The sequence below is a fragment of the Centroberyx affinis genome, unplaced genomic scaffold (genome assembly GCF_046629955.1).
Source record: "Centroberyx affinis isolate AG114_WGS23_722 - 3 ecotype Tasmania unplaced genomic scaffold, CSIRO-AGI_Caff_v1 ptg000209l_1, whole genome shotgun sequence".
Taxonomy (NCBI): Eukaryota; Metazoa; Chordata; class Actinopteri; order Beryciformes; family Berycidae; genus Centroberyx; species Centroberyx affinis.
The window spans coordinates 123,868-149,124 of NW_027278901.1; the positions used below are offsets into that span (position 1 = coordinate 123,868).

General features: G+C 42.4%; 1 protein-coding gene across 1 annotated transcript in view; it reads right to left on the reverse strand.

Moving 5' to 3' along the window:
- The window catches only part of cntn3b (contactin 3b), a 33,641-nt gene extending 21,123 nt beyond the window's left edge, over window positions 1–12,518 (reverse strand). The window contains exons 1-3 of the mRNA XM_071539965.1: window positions 12,464–12,518; window positions 9,842–9,977; window positions 2,527–2,702 (exon numbers count right to left, since the gene is read on the reverse strand). Of these exons, the coding sequence (XP_071396066.1) occupies window positions 2,527–2,702; window positions 9,842–9,977; window positions 12,464–12,518 (367 nt within the window). The remainder of the gene's footprint in view (window positions 1–2,526; window positions 2,703–9,841; window positions 9,978–12,463) is intronic.
- Between the last annotated feature and the right edge of the window lie 12,739 nt (window positions 12,519–25,257).

The window sequence follows — 25,257 nt, forward strand, 5'->3', positions numbered from 1 at the left end:
CAGTTTGCAGTGCCAGGAGCAATAAGCAACATCATTATTAAATGTGGTGTAATCTTGCACTTAAAAGCATTAGCTTCCCCATCAATACTCTCAGCGCAACTTATCCCCTGCAAATGAATGAGGAGTTGCTGGCAGACAAAACCTAAACCTGGGATGATAAACCACCCCCTGGCTTCATGACTGATGGGGGGGGGGGGGGGGGGAGAGCTGCCGCAGTCCGCTCTGTGCTCTGTCTGCACCCTCTGGCGAGCAGCCTGGAGTGAGCCTTCCAAACACAAACAAAAGAAAGTCAGTGTGACCGATAAGAGAAATTAGGAGGGGGAAGATTATGGAGAGAAGTGGGACAGAGCGCGGGGTAAGATTAATGAGCGGCTCTCCGATGACCGCGGCGGAATCAAACAGCCGAGTCGCGGCGGGACACGGAGGAGGCCACAGGAGGAGACGGCCGACTTGAAACGCGGACAGAGGCGAGTTCGCTTCTGATCTCGACAGGCCGCCTGGGTAAACACAGAGTCCACCTCCTAAAGACATTTATGATTCCGAAGGCTGGAGCGAGCCTCGCGTACCCGGCTGATTGAAAAGAAAAAGCATATTAAAACAGCCGTTGATAATTACAACAGCGCTCCTTTTTTTGGAAACAGCGGGAGGTGAATCAGAGAGCGGCTAATAATTACTTAGGGAACGAGGAGAGGGTGACTCCTTCGCCCCGGATTTCACCAAGTGGTGGGGAAGAGGGGGGGGGGGGGGGGGGAGGTGCTGTAGGGGATACAGTCCTCTCGTCTCTGAGCAGAAGAATAATGGGCTTCACCGGGGTGAACTGACCACACACTCAAACTGTGAGAGCCGCAGGCCGGGCCCAGCTGCAGCAATGCCTCTCTAAGCAGAATCAGTCTCGAGCATACAAGACTGGCTGGCCCACCATCACAGCTTGAGGATGATTGGTCTGGTTAATGGTGCTGCTATATCCCTTGGAAAAAAAGTCACATGTGAAAACCCACGTGTGAATTCAAAGCTTTTGTGGTTTTTGGACACATGGGTTTTCATACGTGAACATGTGAAATTTCCCATTGACATTTTCACCAATTCTCCCTTTGTGTGTGAAATGAAGTTATCGACTGTGAAGCAAATATCCAGCATATCTAATGGCAGCTGAAAATGTGAAAAAATAAAATCTGTTCACATATGAAAACCAACATGTGTCCAGAAAGCAGATGTGCTTTGAATTCACATGTGGGTTTTCACATGTGACTTTCCTGTAAGGGATAGACATTCCCTGCCATGTACAATGTCCACCAGCACTACAGACGTGTTCTTGAGCAAGGCATTGGAGTTTTACCCGTCCCAGAGGCTCCGCACTGCAGTGCAGCTAACCTTCTGAGAATAGGCTATTTTAAGGCAGTATGGAAAAAAGATCAACATGGGAATCATTAATTAATGCATCATTAATATGTATTTTGATGCTGAGGTGCGCAGGTTAGGAATTAATTCTAATCATATACTTCAATTGTTTTTTTCTTTAAAAGAAAAACAGCTGTGGATGCCTTTGTTAACTTACAGTAGTTGCAGTTGAATTTAGGAGGCAGGCAAAGCGAGGAAGAAGGTGAGGCATTTCTATCTTAGGGCAGTGGCCTCATTACAAGGAAAAACAGTCAGAGTATCAGCCATGCTGATCTCCTAGACCTCCCTCACTGTGCATTAGGCAAGACAATAAATGTCAAGCAGCTCTGCTCTTCACCCAGTCCCCACAAGTGAGATTCATTACTGTGCTATAGGGATAATGGCAGCCCATCTCCTGAGAGGAAGTGAAAGGCTCTCTATCCTTGGGACATGATCAATAGCCGGCAGTCTTGATCAGGGGAGGAGAGAGGTGCCTCGACACCGCCTGTCTGGAAGGCAGGACCCCACTCCACAGCATCACATTCCACCCCCCCCCCACCCACCCACCTACCCACCCAACCCCCCCTCCCCTTTCAACCCGTAGGCTGGCAGACCGGCAGACAGCCCGTCACTGTCTGATCCGCTCACTATCTGCCATATATATATATATATATATATATGTATGTATAACAAACTGGCTGCTGATTACAAAGACACAAACACTTCTTAAGCATTATTTGGGTTGGTCTCCTTTCAAGTGCAGATCACAGGAGCTGGCATATCGCTTGGCAAAATATGAGTCAATTCGGACTGAGCATAGATGCTGTCAGAGTTGGAACCGCTAATGAGAATCAATGGAGTTCAGAGGCAGTCAGAAGCTGCCTCACCCACTGTGTTTGTTGCATCTGACATTTCATTCGATTACCATTTCCCTCTCGAAAATCTATTCCCAGGCAATCCAAATGAGGAATGCTAAACGAAAAAAAGAAAAAGAAAAAAAGAAAAAAGGTCTGGAACACAACCATAGTACATGCATGTCAGAGCGACATAGAGCATCTACAACCTGATTGCACAATCACGTGTCTGCCCGCACCATTATATGTTGAAGGTTAATGCCAGAAACATGTTATCAGTTGCAGGATCACTTACATGCAAATTGGAGGCTGGCTCTGCGGCTGAGGATGGACCCCCACGTGTTGAAGGCCGTGCATTGGTAAATCCCTGTGTCTTGGTCCCTGTCCAGACTGCTAATGATCAGGTTGCCCCCAGACATGTGACGCCGGTAGTCGTTCCCCAGATCAATGAGCGTTCCGTTTAGTGACCATCTGCAAAGACGCAAACACAATCAGCAGCCGGGCCTCTGGAGATGTGCACTCACAACATTTGTCGCGGGGATCGATTTGATTGGCCCGCCCACGTCATGCAGAGAACACAAAGGTGAGTAATAAGAGCCGGGATCTATATTATTAACCAACTTCATGCAGAGAAATCAAAGTAAAATGTCATGAATATCCCCCACGGCAAGTTAGGAACAGAGAATGATTGAACAGGCGCTGACTATGAGGGAAGCTAAAGCTCACAGTCTAACTTTTCAGAGGGTTTTTTAGAACTTAAAACTCAATATTTTGTCTTTCTTTTAATTCAGGCAAATTCCAAATCATAGAAAATAAATTACCCATATGGTATGATAAGTGTGGATTATTTCCTACTTATTTTATCTCAGTTAGGGAAGGTTTTGTTTTTTTTATTTTCACTTTTTGACTCATTGCCCTCATGACACCTTTATATTGCATTGTCTAACAGACCATTTTCTGCTCCTTTTAATGAAAGGTCATGAGATACTCAATCAAATGAGTTCATAAAAACCTAGGGAGGTGACAGCTATCAATTACAGCTATCAATATCGAGAGAAACCACTGAATATGGTTTATGCTGAGCAATCAAACGCTACTCATTAGGTAATTCACTGCAAGCATCATTGCCTGACAGTAAGTGCGATGCGTCCATATAAAGTGAATACCACTCGGTTCACCTCAATGTAGATTTACAATGTCTCTCAGCAGCATATTTGATGGCGTTTCAGTGAGAGCGATATCCTACAGGAGCGGGGGATGATGGGATTTCATCCATCTCAGAACACGCTGAATGAACAGCGATCACACTAGGACGAATTAGCGAAGACGTGATGGACATCATTACTCTCCTCTTTCCTTGTAAAATGTGAGAAGTGGAGCACGATTGGAATGCCATGTGTGAGTCTGCTTGAGCAGCGTGGCTTGAAGACTGTGAAATGACAATAATAATGAGGAAAAAAATAAACATCAATATTATTTTTCCCCCTCGGCAAACTAACAAGCCGTTAGGATGGTGCTTCACGTATAGTCTTAAAACCAGGCATGACTCTCCTCAGTTTCCTGCCTGACAGACTACAAAAGATGATACTGTCTTTCATGTTGTTGCCTGCATTATTCATCTAACAGCCTGTGCCATTCACTTAATCTGACTGATTTTGTCACCGCTCCAAGCACTGAATTACTTTTCAAATGTTTGAAGACGCATGGCAAAGCTCATGTTTCTGAGAATATATATGAACACGTATATAATACATAATATGAAGATTTAAAATAAAACAATGGTATTATATCTAAATTCCCTTTAAGGAAATCACTCTTCGTCTGCATTTCAACTCCATTCTCCATTTCAGGCTGACATAATCCTCTGGGTCTGTGCAGAAGGGAAGATCTCGGAGAGGAGACTGAATGAAAAAGGATGGGGAAGCTGCATGTATTTGCAGCCACACAGCGTGATTGAAATTAATGGGGGAGGATGGTGGGCAGCCGGAGCAGATCACACACACCCCTGGAGCAGACAGTTGGCTGGGTGTGAGGGTGTCTTTGCACCGCTGACACCATCAGTGAGCCACCTACTCTTGCAGCAGGAACACCTGAGAAAGGCCAGCCTGCTGTAGTATTATAAGACACGAGGAACCTGTCACCAACACCCCTCGTTTACCATCACTGTGAACTCCAGGCGAAGGTTGTGTGAGAGGGGATGATGAGGAAAGCGAAAGTGCAGAAGATCAAGGGGAGCAAAGCGAGGCTGATGTCGTTCTACCATAAGCAGCGGCTTTCGTTACACAATTTGAGATCTTTTTTACGGTGTAGATTGCCTCAGCCACTTAACATCCATGCAGTCTGAGCTATTCAAAGGATTATTCCTATGTAGAGGGAGCAGTTTTGCAATCCAGATCATGATTTACCAGTTGTGAACAACATAATAAATCCACACAAGGCAACTTCGCACATTGGCGGCAACAGAGGTAACTGTAACTGAAATCATGTGACGGCAGTAAACTGCACACAGCATGCTCATGTTTACCAACCCGGCCAGTCTGTGATGCTTTATACCAAAGATACCAAAGAGATGAGAGAGGAAAAGATCTAACGTTGGTGAGTCCAGCTTTCTCTGGACAAAGAGCTGCTCACTGCTGTTTAGGACAGTGATTCTCAACCTTTTTTCATAGGGCCACGGACCCCCATTTGATGAGATTTTGTCTCTCAGACCCAAATCTGAGAACATTTTCATTGTTAGATATGATTTTGTCCAGAATTTCATTACTATCTGTATTGTAGGTAAAGAGATAACAGTGAAACTATGATCAAAACAGTCATTCTTCTACATTCTCTAATTGTGATAACGTCTTGTAAATGAAATAATGGTGAAGTCAATATGCTGGGGAACCCATGGAACCCATTAAGGACCCCTGGCGGTCCCCGGACCCCACTTTGAGAGCCACTGGTGTAGGAGACAGTTTGGATTTCACTCTTACGTTTCAACACTTCCCGTGGGTGGAGAAGATATCCCACCAGTGACAATACACAGCACCAGGATTTCAATTGGGGAAACAGGATAAATCTACGGCGTCTCAATCTCATCTGTTGCAGCCCCACTTTGTGATTTAGGCTGCAAAGGATCTATTTTTACATAAGAATCTTGCCAGTGAACACAGCCAACTCCAGAACAACAGCCAAAGTACTTGCTAGTGACTCAAGCTATTACTGTATATAAATATTTTTACTATCTTTATATACAGAAAAAATTTGATATCCTGCCATTTCTCAAAATGGCTACTATGCCAGTGGATTCAACAATAATGTTAGCTATGCTAGTTGCAAGCAATGTTTGTTCTTGTACAAAGATCAGATCTAGTTAGACGTCAGAATGCTCAGACAATCTTCAGGCTTTGGAGACGACCTCCCACTCTCACCCCCATAAAATGGCAGCTTTCATTGATTTCATTAATTAATCATCATCATCTGTTAAAATGTTTTCAGCCTACCCACCTATATCCCACCTGTTCGATACCATATCTACATCCATTTGGAAAAAGAAAATTAAACTGAAACAACTACAATATAATCACATCAACAATGATTTTGATTTTTTTTTAACATTCATTTAAAAAAAGAGGGCTGGGTCAACAGGTAGTTTCTTCCAACTTGTTCCATACCGTTTACTGTATTAATGTGCACAACACAACATGACAACACAGAGATGTCTGCAGGTCAAATAATATTTACCTTCATCTCCTTTCAATTCCTTACAGAATTGACAGAAAAAAAGAGACGCTGCGATAGGCAGAGGTCGTCTTAGTATTAGTGCAGAAACTGAGTATATTGAATCTAACACATCAGGCAGAGGGGAGCTTAAGTCCAACAGAGAGTCCAGGAGAACAGTCCTATTTGCCGCGGTGTGCTGCAGGCGGAGGCTGATCTGGGCATGCTCTGAATGAACTCTGCCTGACCTTGAGGTTCACATCAATTTTGCATGAGGTCTCTTCATCAAATACAGACTAGGGATTGTGCTGCAGCACTGTCTCACCTGGGTTTCCTTGAGGCCAGACACCCACAGAGACGCTAGTGACTACACACACACACACACGCACACACACACACACACACATGCAGAGCTTAGAGCTGATAATGGAAATTCAACTGCTGACCAGGGTACTCTCTACAATTAAGTTTAGTACTTATTGCTGTCGCTTTTTATTAAATTGATATTTCATTTGGTTTTCAACCCAAATGTAATACAATAAATAATCCAAAACCCTATATCAGTGCGTGTGTGTGTGTGTGTGTCTGTGTGTCTCAGGCTGCGGGAGCTGAAAATAAATATTAACAGATATCAGGAACCCACAAACACACACACACATATACACGGATACACACACACACACACACGCATGCATTTGTGAACAGGCACAATATATGCAGAAAACTGCTTTAAGTGAATATGCTTTAAGTGCATGTTTGAAACAATTTGCAGGATCTCTGCTATTATCCAGCTCCATGCTGTGACTGTGTCTCAGTTCATTGAGAAAATAGCATCTGCTAATCCTTTATATCCGAGTGCTATTTATGTCCCTCTTACCCTGCACAAACCCATAAACAAAGCAGAGTCACACCGTCTCCCTGAAGTCACATTAGATGACAGGAGACACCGGCAGAGAACTGTTTATTCCTCCTTTCCAATCACTGCTATGCCCTTGATTCTGTATTACAGTAGATTCATAGTAAACACAATGACAGGTGTATTCATAAACCGCCACTCCGAGCGCCCGAGTGTGCTCTGGCACCACACAGGACTATTTGTCAACTGAAGTACTGTCAGAGTTCCCATTCCTATATTGGGCCTGTCAGAGCGTTCAGAGCAAACCCTGGGCGAGGTTCAGGTGGAGCAGAGCATCTGAGCGTTCAAAAGACAGCTAACTCACCACAGCCATTTGACTCAACTGCAACCCATAAGGTTTATTAGCGTAAAAGTGTGACCGGTGACAATGACACCTTGACATCTTCATTTCTTCATAGCTGCACCCATTCAACAATCTCTCTTTTCAAATGGGAGTGGGATTTCCAAACATGGCCGACAGCCTTTTGAAGGAAAATTCCACCCTTGAGTACTCACACACTGTTAACCATCGATTTGTGATGTTCAATGCATTCCAGGGGTTATTTTGTGATGAAGTGTTGTAATTACATTTTTGGTGAACCCACTTTCCCTCAGCCTGCCTCGTCCACTTCTACTTTAGTTAGTGATTTCCTGTGTTTCCTAAAATGCCTTTCGACAACCGCCAGAGAAACGGTATGAACTTGTTGCTTTCAATCACAGATGGGTGTATGGGTATAGAAATATAGCTAGCTAGCCGGCTAGTTTGTGAACATTGGAAGGCAACATGTCTTGTAGCTGCATTGCATTCTGGTCTATTGAAGCTACTGTTGATGAAATTGGTATCTACGTCTACGTCTTATATGATGGATTTCTCCTTGTATGATTATTGAACGTCGGTGCAAAATGGCGGCTCTAGACAGAAGAAGATTCTGAGGGACTGACACCAAAAACTGACATTTACTGCTGATGTTTAGACTTTCTGCTATCAAACTCCATTGTAGCCGCTGGAAATATCTGGACGTGACATCATGTCGTGTATGCTTTCCAGTTAGCTCGTGGGAAAAAGAAAAACACACCGCCGAATAACAAAACGGACCCAGGAATGCAACGCATATCGCCAGTAACTGTTTTTTAACAGTGTTAAAGTGTTTCAGGGTGGATTTTTCCATTTTAACCAGATGCTATATGGGTCATTGCGGGACGTCTGGGAGGGCTGAATCACCTCATTCTGACTGGACTGACATGCATTATGCAGATAGCCCATTCGTGGCTCGCTGGCAAGGGTTAGCATCAACTGTGCTGACAAATTCACAACACTGACCAAACTGTTGGAAGTACAATTTGAAAGGTAGTTCTGCATACAAAATAGTCCAAGGACCAATTATTACAGTAACTAAGGAGATTAAGTATAAAATTCCTAATGTTATACCCTTTTGCCTGGCCTATCTAATTATACAAATATTAGTCATTTGCATGGTCTGGTGCTATGCATAGTCTGCAGATGCTGGTGAAAGTCACAGCATGGCCACTTCCTAGGGGTATGCATGGCAGTCATTTGAGGTTCTAATTTCAGTGTTAGTGAAATATATTGCTGAGCATTTACACTTTGTATTTTATCATCAGGACAAAAAAGTCCTCTCCTTGCCCAAAGGGAAACGAGTCAAAGACAATCAGTGTCAAAAAAAAAACTGATGCAACCCAAATAAACCTAAAAAACGATTCCTTCCTCAAAGTAAAACTAAGGACAAAGCACTAGTGTCTTTAAAAGCATTACCAGAAATGCCAATCCACTGCACCAAGTTTGCTCACTCAAATATCAATTTGTCTTTTTAAACCCAGTTTCACAATATTAATCCATAATTGAGGGTAAGACAAGTTTATTTTGTGTTGTATTATCAATAAACAAACCAAAAAATGTTTCACTTACAATGAGCAACTGAACCGTTTTATATACCACTTCACATTATTAGAAAATCAAATCAAAGACCCGTATCTTCTGTGTGGAACAGATGTTCTGCTCTCACAGCAGGGATCTGTGGAGAACTGCTGCTATAATTTAAGTTGGACCTCAGCTTGTTCGCAGCTGGGGAAAAGGCTGCAGATCATATCGACAACAGAATATTTTACTACCATGGCACTAGCAACGCAACCAAATGGACAAGAGAAAAACCACATGAACGATGGAAGTGAATGTCAAAACGGTTTCACGTGCTTAGGATGCGAGCGGTGGTTCAGACCTCAGCCTGGGATAGCTCGGGTTGCACAACAAGTATAATGATACCCCCTGCTGCTGCTCTTAGACCATGTTTTCAGCGCGGACACATTATAGGAAATGTAAGCGTTTAACGGAATGTCACTCACAAGGTTATTGCCTCTCCCCACTGCTTGCTGTGCATTTACATGATGCTGACCAAGCTACGAAACACAATCCACCACAAAAACAGCGCCGGCTGCCATTTCCAGGCCGGCTCCGCTGCGAGGGGAACAGCCGGGGAGATATCAAAGGATCTGCGGTGCAAATTAGTCGCTGGAATCTCCTTTACCCTCCTAATGATTTCTTAAGCCGTGCACCACATTATAAGTCATCAGCTTCAATCATACAGCGGCTTAAATCTTATCATTAATAAAGTTAACCTCACTCATATCTGGGGTGTTAGCATATTCATCAGCTACGGCGGTGGCTCCCTGACTCTACCTCTACATCACAGCTCAGACTGAAAATTGACTCTAAGCTTTTTCAATTAGAAATGGATGCTCAATTAAGCAGTTACTCTTTGAAGCTCTTTTTTTGCTGGATGGTACATAATCTCTCTGGAGCATTCACGTCCAGAAAACGTTGTTCTTCACCAAATCAATAGCAATCAGCGCTATCGGTAGCCCCCCCGTTTGATTTCCGCGGAAAGCAGCAATGAAGATTTACAAGCAATTAAGCAGCAGTGGATTTTCATGATGTGATGGGGATGGAGAGCAGAGATCAGGTAGACGGGTTTCCGTGACTTGGTCGGTAATTTACCTGTACTGTGGAGAAGGGCTCCCCTCCGCCTCGCATCTAATGGTGGCTTGCTGGTCGGGGGAGTTGATTGGTAAAATGAGGTCACTGGGCTCCGTCTTCCATCTTGGCCCTTGAAATATGACATCCTCTGTACAGGCTGGAGAAAGGGGAAAAAGTCCATAGTAGTACAACCCGGAAAAAAAATTGTCTCTTTGACCTTTATACTGAAACAATTCACCAAAAGCTACAGCCAGGGTCTGGACAAACAAAAAAAAAGTGGATGGGGGTAAACAGACATTCTCCAAACTGCATGGTTACTGGAGGGTATTTTCTATAATGCATTGCTCCTCTCCTTGAAGGGATGATTCAACAGCAAAAAAAATCTAATCAGTGAAACTGAAATACTGCAACTCAACACCCACAGATCCTCAACACATATTAGTTTTATGATCCAGTATATGGAACTGCTACTCTCTGAACAGTTTTGCTCCATCCCAAGAAAAACAAGGAAATGCATGAGGACAGTGGCTGCGATCTGACATGTCGGCCCAGTGTTTTTCTCGCCTTGAGAAGAGTAAACACCGCCGACCATTGTTTTCCATCGCTGAAATATTTGGTATCTGTTTCGCTGTATGCTGCTTCAACATTGCCATAGGCTTCATCTGAAAATATCTTTTAGACACCTAGAAAACTAAAAAAAAAAAAAACAGACCTGTTTGTATTTGCTCCAGTGTGGCACACAGGGTCCATTTGCCATGCTGGACTGCCAGGCCTCACTCAGTCGCTTCATCATTATGATAAATCATCGCACTGTTGTTAGTATGCAAGATGTGATTAATTTCCCCTCCTCAAAACTCCCTGGTAAAAATGCGAGTAAATAAAAAATATTGCAAATAAGTAATATTTTTCTCTGATTACTATGTAAATATTTAGCTGGCTAAGGAGTTTGGGAGAGTTTTATGCAGTTGCACAGACCGCTTACAAGATGATATGGAGCGGTAGTAAAAACATCTTGACTTATAACAAGTCAGCGAGCATGGCTGTGTTTTGGGTGCTTGCGATCGAACTGAGGCAGTCAATGTCGGTTGCTTGACAAGCACAAACAGTTGAGGCCTTAAGTAATAAGTTCACAGATTAATTACTGATTTCCTGTAACTGAGTGAATCGATTATTAAAGCAGTGGTCGATTTTCAGAACATCTATATCATACTAGTTAATTGAGGCCATAGCGATGCACTCATTTGCCAGCGACTTAAAAGGAGAGGATGTGGAACACAGTCTGGTGCAAAATGAAAGTAAAGTCAACAGACGCCCATAGTAGGCCTAATTAATGTCCTACTGCAGCATGTGGCTATCAACTCCACAAACGGTTTTAGGCAGAGTAATACGTGAAAGAATCAACACTTTTTGTCATCGTCGATAACTGAGGAACAAGATGTGAACATGAATTGAGGAGGAACACTTAGAACGGTTGTGAAATATGGGGAAATTCATTAACCTTGAACCAAATTGCAGTAAAGTGGGAGAAATGTGACAGGAAGATACTGTCAGAAGTTAATGTATATTCCAATAAGATAATGTACAATGACCTATTAATAAATTGTATAATGACCTATTAATAAATGTTTAACCATAATAAATGGTTAAACATTCCTACCCTAATGAAATTAATTTGATGAAAATGCCAGGCTAACACCTAAGGTGTCAGTGTGTTTTGTGAAGTTGTTGCCTCCTCTACCTCTTCTTCACGGGAAGCAAACTTGCACAAAACGTGATCCCGCAGATGTCAAAGTTATTTTATAAATGTGGTTTTCAAAGGGTTTTTGGATTCATTAAGATACATTTTCGCGATGATGAATATGTATTGACTAGCACCCATAGGCAACACCAAAGAACCTAGATGTTAAAAATGCTGCTGTTTTCTGCTTGGAAGGTGAGTTCGCTTGGAACTCGCTCCCTCGAGAGCTGGGTGTGAATTACCCATGAGCCAATTTGAATAACATTCATTGGGATTTACAATGTCATTTGCACAAGGGTTGACATTCTGGTAGAGTGTCTGTATTTCTCCCGCTCGAATCCCAGGTGGCCGCAAGGGCAGAGCGAGGCACGGTGGCAAGTAGATTGTGCTAAAATGCAGAGCCAGTTTCATTCCAAGGATCCTGATAATGATCTGGACAAGTCATAAACAGGAATGGGATTGGTATCCCAGAAGTCCCTGACAGTGTACTGTAAATGTACAGTAGGAGGCCGCTCTGGGGACTGCTGAAGGACACTGAGGTATACTGTACATGTAATGACTGCAACTTAATCAGTGTAACCTTTTTGGTCAAGAAGAAGAGCTTTGCTAAGGTTATTTACAACCGTTCTGATTCTGTCTCTTCCTCACCCAGCAGATGAGACTGTATATTTTATGTGGACACTGGTTATCAGTTATGAGACGATATTATTTTTTTTACAAAATCCTCTAACTCGCACCTTAGAGACATGGAATTAGTCTGTGATATTTCTTCCATGTGGGATAATTATAAAACCAACCCTAATGTTATTCTGGAATCGATACACATTTGAAATTATGATGTTAATACACATATAAGCGTAATAGCAAATGCAGTCTCAAATGAAATATGTGGTAAAACATCTTACCTGCAAGGCATCCAGTGATTGATAGCAGAACAATTCGTTTCCATAGTAACATCATCTTTAGTTGCCGAGGGCAAATAAGACTCTCATCCAATTGCTTGTGAATGGAATGCTCTCCCTTCAATTCCCGAATTTTAATCTGAAGGGAAAGTAATTATGGATATAATTAAAATATGACATTTCGCACCAAATATGACAAGCATTCAACAGCAAAAACATGATTACAGCACTGCTAAGTTACATAATTAGTTTTCATTATTTCTGAGTTATTGTGAGTGAAGTGAAAGTGAATCCTAAAGAAGTAAGGAGCACTATGCAGCAGGCAAAACTTTAGGATACAACCCAGGAACTCAGAAACAGCTGCTAAATGAGTGTGTTTTCCTTTAGCATGCACATTTCATCCTGCATAACAAGCCCAATTCGGCTTCTCAAAAGAGAAGAGAAGTGAGGAAGGAAATGATTGACCTCAAAAGATACTTCTCTCTCCCTATCTCACTATTAATAGGAGCTGGCAGACAGTGTACTTGTACTCTACTCTGCAGCAAAATGCCACTTCGTACAACAAAGGGTTTGGTGGCCAACTGAATCTTAGCGAGCTGACTGCTTCCATTTTAGTATACACGCATCACACTCCCTTAGATCAGCAGAAATTATAGGTGGGCTCCATATACAAAAAAAAATCACAACATCACTGCGAGAATGACCACTTAATGAGAGCCATCTTCAACGTGTCACATTACATTGTCACTCTCAAAATCTTCCAGTGTCTCGGCGCACTACACTCATTCGTGTCATGCTGGCAAAAGGGCGAACACCCACAAAGCGCTGCATCAAAAGTCCCATTAAATGCTGATCAATGACCTAAATGGCCATTAAAACTTTTCTAACATGGAGGAGGAACAGAAAGCTCCAGCATTGTAATTGCAGTATCAGTGGCGCAGAAGGGGCTTTGCTGAAGCTTCGACCTACATCACAGTAAGTGGAAAGTGATATGCCTCTCAGGATTAAGAATTCAACCCATCCCCTCATCCTTACAACGTAACCCTGTTGTGTGGATTAACCCAGTACTATCTTTGGAATCCTTGAAACAGACCTAAAATACCACCAGTGACTTGTTTCACCAAGTTGTAACTGCAGGATTACGGCTGCGGTTTGACGTGAAGAGTAGTCGTCGGAGTTAAGACGTAATCTTAGAGTGCTATATCTTTGCAAGAAACCTATAAAGCGGCGTGCTGGTGCTGAGCAGCCGCACAGTAGAATCTACAGGGGGGGGGGGGGGGGGCATCATCTCATTTGCCTAGTCATAACATAATGGTCAGGCCAGCGCTGGCTTAGCTCAACAGTCCCGGTGCCAGTAATTGTTCCTCATCTGCTGTAATTGCAGGCACAGCGAGATTCAGAGTGGATTTCCTGGTGTCTTTCAAAATTTAAGGGGCATTTTGCCACTCTAAAAACCCATCACATTGGATTACACGGTTTGAGATTCTACTGGAAAAATGTGTGCTACATTTTTCAGCTTGAGTGCGGTATTAACTGCCATCCCCACGTCTGGAGGATCCAACGTCGTCATCCCGTCCCATCCGTCCAAACTGCGTCAAGATCCTGGGAGGAAAATCTCCTTCAAAAGACTTTGCTTGCAAGTTGGGCGTTATACAGTAAACAGTACAGTGCTGTAGGGTTAGACCGATATGTTGGTTTGCCCATATTGGCTTTTCATAAAACCAGTCAGTCTTGCCCACTGCTGATATGATGGAACATTCATCGCTGACCACAGCTACACAAAAACAGTCTGTAAAACCCAGAAATTCTTTTTCAGCTTTTGCAGAATTTCAGGCAGGTTTCCCTACTATTGAATAGATTTGGCTGGGTCACCCTGCTTAAGGAGCTGCTAACCCGAAAAGAATTTCATCAGTCTGGGTTGTGGTCTCCCATGATGGTTTTAAATGCTGTTTCACAGGCTTTTCCACACCGACAAGAATGAAATTCTGGGAGAAACTGAATCCTTGTCTTTTTTTTTTGCATGAAAATGCTCAAATGTAAGGACATTGAATATCGGCAGACAATATTGGAAATCGTCAGCTTCAGTCTAGAAATATTATCGGTATTACTCTTCAAAAATCTATATCAGTCAATCCCTACAATGCTGTATATCAACTGAAGTTTTAGCTAAGTTTGAAAAAACAAACAAATTGAGGACACTGAGAAAGCTAAAGACGACCTAGCTCCTCCTGGGCCTCACGGTGATAAAGGTGAGGTATCACTCCTTCTTGGCGTTCCGAACTGAAATGATGAGCACAAGATCGCTCTGCCAAACGTAATGAGGCATCACACTTGCACCTCCACAGTAGCTAAGCCTAATGGAAGTCATTGGCTAAACGCATTCCAGAGCAAATGAGATGAGTTCTTGGTTAGCGGGACTGTTGTTTGGCACATAATTGATAGGCGAGGTGGTTAAAGGCATCCATTTCCCCCCGAGGGCAGCGTAATTGCAAAAGAATCTAATAAGGGAGGGAGTAAAGGAGAGAGGTTCAATCATAGGGGCTGTGTGTACTCAGGGTCTGCATTCAGATCACATGCAGGACACAGGCAGCGCCGAGCGGGAGGAACCAATTACATCCGATGAAGCAAAAACTGTCGCGCTCTCAAAACACCGGTGGCATACAGGTAGTGTTTACTCCGTTGGCCCATTCATTCACATGGAGTTATTGTCTTTTTCCCACAAAGGATATGACTGTCTGCTGCCATCTCCATTATAGCACTCAGCAGGAGAGAAGGAGCCACCACTTGGGACTGACACAATCTGAATACACAGCTGCTCTGTGATTTGGCCGGTGGCGGAGGAATTCACACTCGGCTGTGCCCTGCTGCCAGTTTGGTCTTAACTGAAGACCCGTAAGAAGTCTTATTTCACACGGAGCAGCGAGGAAATAACTCAAGTCATTAACAAATAAAAGTGCGGCTTTAACGTCTGCATCCCACGGCTCAGGTGTGTTTGTCTGCCTCGAAAAAAATACTTGTCAGATGAAAACAAGGGCGAAGACGGAGTAATTGTTTGGTATTGATTGCGCCATATCCATCCGCATCCATTCCTGAGGTAACTGAAGGATGCTTGCTGAGACAAATTAAGCATTGGGGCTTCAAATGAAAAGGCATTCCATGTAAATGCCCCCCCCCCCCCTCTCTCCTCCCACCCTGCTCCCCCATCTCAACAGTTAACATTTACATTCATGAAAAGGACTTGCTTGAACGCGTTTCCCTCTCGCGCGCAAAGCTTCTCCCGTTTCAAGCACAGCCTCGGAGGGCTCGTGGGGAAAAAAAAGTGGCCACTTCACACGCGTGGCCGACATGTCACCTCCGTGCATGTACAGTAGCCTATATGAATGAGATAACGTGATGATTAGGGGCTGACGCACTCTGTGACTGAGGCCGGATACGGATGGCAGAGGACAACATCGAGCAGAGTAGTAGTAGCAGTGGGAGCTGCAAAAAAAAAAAAAAAAAAACTGCTTCTGAAACGCGTCCCTCAAATGAACACCTGTGACATTATGGCATTACCGCGTTAACACACGGTGCTCCCCCCCCCCCCCCCCCCCCCCCCCCCACACACACACACACACACACACAAAGCAAATGCAGCATTTTAAAAAACTATAATTTACCATTAACCCGTTTTTTAACCCATGAAATGTTTGTTTACCGCAAAACAAACAAAACATCTGGGCCGGACACTCGGGCAGCCACAGCAGACAAGTGTGCAGCTGTGTATTTTCAGGCGAAAAATCATCGAATCCCTGGAAGACAGCGGGACGCCCCCCCAGTGACTCCCTCCAATGTTAAACAAGGCTGCATCCCTCAGCTGCCGCCCAACACAGGGCAGGGGAGTAAGTGCACTTAAAAGAGAGGGAGATGGGAGATGGGAGCAGCGATCCATTTCTCAACCCCATCATCAGCGTGGCACATCCCCAGACCCTCATCCCAGATACAGCCGCAAACGCATGACTGGAGGTCAAGGATGAGGGGGGGGGGGTGGAACGCTGTGGATGCTCTCCGGCTGGCTCTCTTTACATATCTGTGTGCTCTTCAATCCATTTCGCCACATATACAGCGCGCAGCCTTTCCTGGACAGTAACCGGTCACACACACCGTAATTGCCACTCTGATTCTATCAAAGGGGCTTTCAAAGCAATTGCAGGTTAGACAGGAATAAGGGGTACAAGCTCATCCTCGCCACTGCCAGGCATACCTGATATTGCTGTGTTGGAGATTAATTCACGACATGGCTTCAAAGATGCTTTCACCTCTCATTTGGCTACCGCTTGTTATTCTCAGAAATATGTGCAAGGGATCTATAAATAAACATGAATAGAGGGGAGAACGATTACAATCCCTGCTGAATAGTTGGGATACTTTGAAGATGCAGCACGCTGAGCATTTTCTCTTGCTGTTGGGTCTCTCCTTCTTCAGTCTGGGTAAAAAAAAAAAAAAAAAAAAATAGCCAGCATACTTGTGTGCAGACCAGCGGTGGGGCAATATTTGAGGGTGAGGCTGGGCGGTTAACATCATTGCTTTAATCAGAACATATAACACAGGCACTCATGAAAAAGAACCATAGTAAACCTATAATACATTTTGGAAGGATGCGATACAAATATCACAGCAAAATTGTGAATATTATGATACCATAGGGCATAAAAATACCATGAAGTACGATAAGGTCACTATAAACTCACTACTGAGTATCATAGACACACTACAAGTCCCCATAGGATTATTGTGGGACTATTATAATGATTTTTCGTTGGGGAAATAAGCCTCTTTTTTTTCTCCATTTTCATTTTTTCTTCTAAAGACTAAAGTAATTACCTTTAATAATGAGCAAGTCAGAGAGCTTATCTACAGGCGGACAATCCTGATGCTGTTTCTCTGTGTGACTGAGCAGAGCAGCACCATATGGACTTGTGTGCTAGATGAGGGAAATGAGCCCCGACAGTAGGAATCCCAGTAGAACCATACAAACCATTTGAGACTCGTCTAGAAACGCAATCATCAGTATCATGCGTGTGTGACCACTCTCTGCCACACGCTCGGTCCCGGTGCCCTTTTCGCCGGTTTTGGACACATTTAGATAAAGATGTTTCAAGATACGGATATCCCACTATAGGTTATTTTATTTTGGCGTGCATCCTCGAATTAAGTTGCATAGTCCAATATTGCACTGGAAATCAAAGGCAGCAAACTTAGCAGCGTATAGATCCTATGACAAAATTAAAAGGCACGGAAAAGACGCGTAGATGGGCTACAGTGCCAAAGATGATTTCTGCAAGTCCCGTTTGGGACTGATGAAAACCGGAGCCGTGTACTTACTTGTTTTAGGATGCAATTTTTTTCCTCTTCATTAAATGTGATTGATTGTAATTCCAATATCCGTTAGATGAAGATGTGGAATATAGGGTGCTAGTGGCCGGATAACATTTTTTCACATCAACTCTTGGTCTCTCAGAAGCCAAAGAAGAGGTTTCTCTCTGCTCCAGTATTTGCAGTCCGTGCGCTCTGCACTTACTCTGAGCCCCGGGTATAAGTGCGCCTCTCGGTCTGTGACTGAGGATAATGCACCTCGGTATATCCCCCGACCAGTGAATTAGCTGGGTTAAGATGATATAGGCGCTACACCGGATTGTTCTTCGACCTAGGACCGCCCTGCATTACACTCCACAAGACGCTGCCAAGAAGAAGAAGAGCATAGCGGTGCCTCTGAGCTGAGATTCACATTGTGCGCATCCCCGGGCTCCGGTCTCTTTGTGCGTAGGAAGAAGCGCCCACTGGTGACGCGTGAAAACACCCATCGCAGCCCTAATGCGCCACCAACCTATGGACACTGGCCATTCCTTTAAGTGGATTTGATCTTGTTTGAGTTTTTTTTGAAGTGGAGAGCAGAAATCGAGTTAAAAAATTGCCAGAAATCTATTCGGAAGCCATCTACACAAAAATCACATCAGGGGAGCATTCAGGACTAATGTTCCCTGACCTAAGTCTAATCATTTAAAATAAATAATAGCCTCATATCTTCTCATCAGTCATTGCTCCACTCTGTCACCTGGAATTTAGTCGATATAAGCGAATTTGGCAAGTTTTGGTGGTAAATGATATGAGAAGCAGGGACTTTGCCATAGGCTTTAGTGTATTACCATCCTTGCTTTGCCAATGGCTTTGCTGATAATCAGTGAGAGTAAACGGAAAAGGAAGGATGAGCGTGGTTAATAATATTTTTTTTTAAAAAGTGATGTATTATGTGCATTAACAGAAATGACCCAAAGAGGTTATTATGAGGTTGATCCATCGAATCAACATTTATGGGATGTTAGGCAGAAATTAGATTGCCTACAGGCAGGATCATCGTTAATGGGTTTGGCATTACATGTTTTCAGCCAAGGCCTTCCTATAGGTTTTAATGGGATTCATCCTAGATTGTTAGGTCTGAAAACTAGGCTTAAGCACTTCAAGGTAGAGGACCACATAGACAGATGCTATGGTGCCTTTTGGTCTATGAAGAGGATCTCACCTAATTTAGCTTTCATTGTTTTCATGATGCAACCATCAGAAATCATACAGACTTAGTGTTTTGGTGAACATTATCACAGCTCATTTCAAGGTCTTAATAACGGTAGGAATTTATATATGAATTTAGGACATGCTGCTTCACAAATGGCAGGCCTTAACATTTTATTTTTTGAGAATGCTATTCAGTAATTGGCGGGTGCTCAATAAACACTATAGGGTAACTCAGACGATGGGAAACTCCATTGGGTAGCAATTATTCTGTTTATCACAGGTTTATTACACACATTTGAGCTGATATATGCATATTCATGGATTCATGCACACTAATAGACACACACACGCGCACACTCAGAAATCCACACCTAAAATCTACCAAGAGACCTAAAAACGCAATATACCTGGTAAAAAAAAAAAAAAATCCCATTCATCAAGTGCATCTAGAAATTTATGCAGACGTTTTTGCGAAAATATCTGGCAAATCATCTCCATGAACTTCAAGACCCCAAGAATCATGTCTCACATCTCGTTTTGACCTGTTATAATGTGCTGTATGTACCAAATATCAGGATATGGATGTATGCCCGATTTTCAGCATCAATATGGATACAGCAGACTAAACTGTAAGTGTCATCGATACCGAGCACCAATCCAATCCATCATTTTTCAGACTAATTGAGAGTTAGGCCATTAGTTTGGGGTCACTGGACAAAATTGATTGAGATATAATATTTTTTCCTCCATTACAGAGATCTAACATCCTTTCATATGAGGGGAAAAAAGCACATAATTAAATCGCCAGGCTTTGATTTCTGACATGTAACATGTAGCTGCAGATATATTGGAGAAATTCTCAAGTGCCACCTTATTATAGCCTCCTTTCAGCCCAATATACAATATCTAACAGTACAGCATATGAAGAGATCATTTCCAAAACACACCGTCATTCAATATCTCTAAAATATATAGGATTCAGTCTGTTAGGAATCAGTGTTATTTTGTTAACCATTTTGTCAATCACAACTATTTACCATCCTTTAAAAAATATCACAATTTGTTTTAATTCTAATGCTGGCAGTGATTTTCTAAGCCTGTCACTTTTTGTTCAAAAGGTGGATATCTCATTTCCAAAGCCCTTCATATGCTATGTGCCAGTGATTCTCTTTCAAGTTAAGGGAAGCCTTGAAAGAACAAGTCGTCAAGTGAAAATAGGTGCGAAAGATGGAGAGAGAGACTGACATTCAGACTCGTGTTTCACCAACTGCCACTCAATACGCCAGATAAATCTTGCTATCACTGTGTAGATAATTGCTGTTAGTTCTATCTGGTACGATCCATTTGATTGATTCTAGTATTAAAATGATGGAGATGTTAATATTTAAAGTTGCCGGGGGCAGTATGGGTTTTTTTTAGTTTTTTTTTAGGGGGACTGGTGGAGGATATAGCAGGGTTGAAACCTCATTAATTAGGGTCATTTGGCATCCTACTGGTTAGAGAGGAGTGTGGGAGTGGGGGGTTTGTGTTTGGAATAAAGACAATTCAAGGTCACATATAGCGCTATTGTAGAAATCCCCCTTTATCCTTCAGTAACAAGGTAGCGTAATGAGCAGGGAGATCGTCCTGCACCAGGAGGGCCCAGGCTGAAGCCCCCTTTTCGGCAAGCGTAACCCCCGCCGAAGTGTCCTTGAGCAACACGTTGACTGCATGACTGTTGTTCTGTAGCTGAACCTGACCTTTGACCTCCCTGTGGAGAGGAGGCAAGACAACAGACAGTTTTCCCTATTGGGGATCATAAAGTATCACATTTTACCTTACATTAATACTCCAGACAATTCTTTCTTACATTTTTTAAAGTGGAAGCAAATTAGTGAAATCTTAAAGTAGAATTCCAATGCCTTTCCATTGCTACCAGACCAGTCCTTGAAACCAACAGCTAGAAAACCCCCCAGCATAACTGGATCTTCCCAAATGATTCCTCTTGGGGACGGAACAAAAGTGTCAGCATTAGTTCAGCATGACTGCAGTAAAAAAAGTGGGAGTTCTACAGCGGCAACATCTGCACAAGTGTTATCATCGCAAAGAACCTAGAACTTTTATTCTACAGTATGTAGCAATATTCTGTCTGTAAACATATAAGCACTGAATCTCGCCTTTTGATAATGACAGAGAAGAGTGTGGCATGTCATCTTCCATCTTCGATTATCGCTTATAAAAGTCATTCTCAAGACCCATGACGTCTTATAATTGCTGTACAAAGTTGTTGGTTGCGGCTGTTGTACCAAACGAGGAACATTTGACACTGAATCCCTACCAGAGTGCTGACGCTTTGAGGCTCATGCTACCTTGTACTTCAGCACACATTTTATTATAAAAATGACACCATATATTGAGGTACAGTAGAGAGAAGAAGACGAGAAACGTGGTCAGAAGAATAGAACCACCTGAAGCTGGACTTGGTACGGGGTGATGGACAGTTTAGAGCAAGAGAGCGGTAGGTTTGTGAGCTCTAGGCATGGCAGCATCCAGTACTCCCTTCACTGGTGTTACTGCCAGTTCGTGGCTCTGTAAAGCAGCGTGCTTGAGGTGTAACAGCACCCACTTGTGAGAAGAGCACTTTCTTTTTTTTTTTATCATCGCACTTTGGGTTTGTGCTGAAAGAAAGAGAGTTGTGGGCAACACTTTTACTGTCCAGTTGTCTGTGGAAAGAGAGTGGAAGAGTACCAAAATATCCTAGTCGAGTAGAAGTAGTACTGTTACTTTGCTAAAATTTTACCAAAGCAGAAGTAAAGTTACTGGTGTAAAATTCTAATGGGCAACTCTAATGGACTAGACCTGTCACCTCACAGCCAGTAGATCGTGGATTCGAATCTCCATAGTATGGTATATGATGTAGTATGTAATGTATAGTATGTATATGATGTATGTGATGTGAATACAGTATGTAGTATGTATGTATACGTATGATGTAGTATGGTATATGATGTAGTATATAATGTATAGTATGTATATGATGTGTGTCAGTGGTTCTCAACGTGGGGTCCGGGGACCACCAGGGATCCTTGCCGGGGTTCCAGGGGGTCCCCAGCAAATTGATGAATTGTTAAACTTCACCATTATTTCACTTACAAGAAGTTAACACAATTAGAGAATGTAGAAGAATGACTATTTTGGTCATAGCTTCACTGTTATCTCGCTACCTACAATACAGATAGTCATGGAATTCTGGACAAAATCATATCTAACAATAAAAATATTCTCAGATTTGAGTTTGAGAGAGAAAATCTCATCAAATGGGGGTCCGTGGCCCTAATGTGGACTAAATTAGGGGTCCTTGATATGAAAAAGGTTGAGAATCACTGATGTATGTGATGTGTATGAATATGTATGATGTAGTATGGTATATGGTGGTATGTAAAGCCCTTTGAGACTTGACTGTGATAAAGGGCTATAAAAAAAAGACTAGACTTCTGATGTAACAGAGTAGCTACAAAATTGTTAATGGATGCAATCTGAACTGTAGTGAAGTATAATACTTATAGCAAAACATACTTAAGAAAAAGGTGAAATTACTGACTTCAAAAAATACTAAAAAAGTTCAGCAACACAGAAACAGCAACAAGAATCAATGTAATTCCTTACTTCTACTAAAGGTAGCAGTAACAGATTCCGGCGCTCTTTTATCCCTGAGGCAATCCACAGATTGAATGTGTAGGCTATGTGCAGTTAGGTGTGTGGAACAAGGGCCTCTTCCCTACTTATGCATACTGGGGGCAGGATGTAGGCCTACAGTTTTCTTCTTGGCATAAATTGATATTGTGTCATATTGTCTGTGTTTTTTTGATATGTGATTATGTTTCTGTGATGTTGTTGATGTATTGTGCTTGCTGTGAACAGAATTGCCCCATTGGGGACAATAAAGATTTCTACTACTACTACTACTACTACTACTTGACAATGATGCACAATTTTTGTAATAGCAATACTTTGCAAATTTGCAAATCTCTCTTAATACATAATGTGCCTACGCCTACTTGTAACAAGGCAATGCATGCACAATGTATTCAAACATAATGTACTAAAATAAGTAGTTATAGAGTTGAAGCCCTCTTGAATAATGAATATTTTTTTGTCACCCAGTTGGCAAATGCCCACATTTCTTTCAGAACTTAAGTTAAGAAACAAAATGGCCATAGTGCATATTAATAGTGGATTAATGATTATGTACTTAACAATACTTTTCCATAGGTTAATACACAGCATAACACACTGGAATAAGGTAATTGGAAAGTGTAACTGAGTTTGTTTGATTATGTTGTTTCAAGGAAAAATAGTAAAATACATAAAATGGCTTGAATGTTTTAAGTAGTTTGCTTGAGTAGAGACCTACTTGAAACATCATTACTTCATTACTTTTCCAGATTGTCCTTGATGTATTACACAAGTAATTTTTTGTGTGTTTGTTGTTTCAGTTCACTGCGAGGTAGCCAAGGATCCTTTCAAACGTTTGCATGCAAAGAACTTTTTCCACTTTTTCTTGGAAGATAAAGGATTCAAAAACTGGGTTCAAGGGTTTTCAAAGCTCAGTCAGACTCAAAGACCCAGGGAGAAACTAATTCTGACTAAGACAGAGTTCAGTCAATAAAGAGCCGCAGAGGCACACAGCGGGTCAATATGGGAGTTTATTCGACAAAATGTGCCCAACACTTGCAGCAGGATTCAACAGATCAAGCTGGGCATTTAGGACTCCAGCTGAAGGTCCTGAATGACAAGAGTGAACTTACGTACATTGAGATACCAGTCACAGAGTGAGACAAGTCCACTCTACTGATGCTGGACCATGGACAAATTTGAGGTTGTTCACAATATGTGTTTTGTGCGTTCTTCTGTCCTCCATGACATGTTCGAGGCAATACGATTACAAAACAACAGAACGGCAAGGACCACTAAAGATCCCAGAAGTTTGCTGAGGATGCACTGGATGGTGACTTAGCCCAAAGTTTCAGCGCAAGAGTGTGTGAGTGTGTGACTGTGAGAAAACATGAAAACTACTTAGGAGATACACTTATTCTAAAAGGGCTAGCCCGCTAGACTCTCTGGTGTGGTGCCTTGCGCTGCAGTAACTAGGATTGTCATAGTGGGGTGACACACTGTGGGTTGACAGTTTTGAATCTGAATTGGTCATCTCAGACTGTAGTTACCTGATTTTTCTTGGATATTTTTTTTTATTAAATAGGCATATACTGTATACTTCAGATGATAAATGTATTTTAATTTTCTTTTTAGTATTTCATATTGACTGCTCTTCAATCTTGTTCATACTTGCCATTTATAACAACAATCCAAGCTGGCTATTTTTTAAGTGTTGGTCTATGTCATTATATAGACTGTTAAGCATGTTATTATATTAAAGAGATACATTTACATTTTGTATATTCTTTGCCAGGCTCATGTCTTACTCTGATGACAGATTTAGCATTTACCCCTCCAGCTTCACAGTTATAGGTGTGACACTTCAGCCTATATCTGTGTGCTATCGCAGTGTGCAACGCTTCAGAAAAATACATCTAGCAAATCATCTCTGTTCTGTTCTTGATTGAGCAGTATCAAATTAATAACAGGGAGCATTCACTGTAACGTGAATGTTTGTGAATCTTCACACCTTAGTATGCTTTCACACAACTCCCACAATCCTCTTCCTGTATTCAAATTCACCTGACATCTCACAATGGGAGAAATCACTTCTTGGTTCTCCATCTATTAGTTTGCATGTACTGCTGCCATATAGTGATGGATGGTGATCTTTTTATCATAAGAAAACACATTGGCATTTTATAATAATAATAACCCAACCACCACCGGTGCACGGCAGCCAGTTTGCGCCAGGACACATCAGCTGTCTCAGTGGAGAGTAGAGGACTGAAAGAGCCAATTAGGTAACAAGGGATGATTAGGTGACCATGATGGAAGGAAGGCCTGTTTTTGGGAATTTTGCCAGGGCACCGGGGTTACACCCCTACTCTTGCGATGAGTGCCGATGGGATCTTTATTGACCACAGAGTCAGGACCTCGGTTTAGCGTCCCATCCGAAGGACGGTGCTCACTCACAGGACAGAGTCCCTGTTTCTGCCCTGGGGCATTGGGGCATTTATAACAAAGCACATTGTTGTATAAGCAGTGCTTCTATGTATTTTGTGTATGTAATATGTTTTAAACTATGTTTGCTAACGTGAACTAGCAAGTGA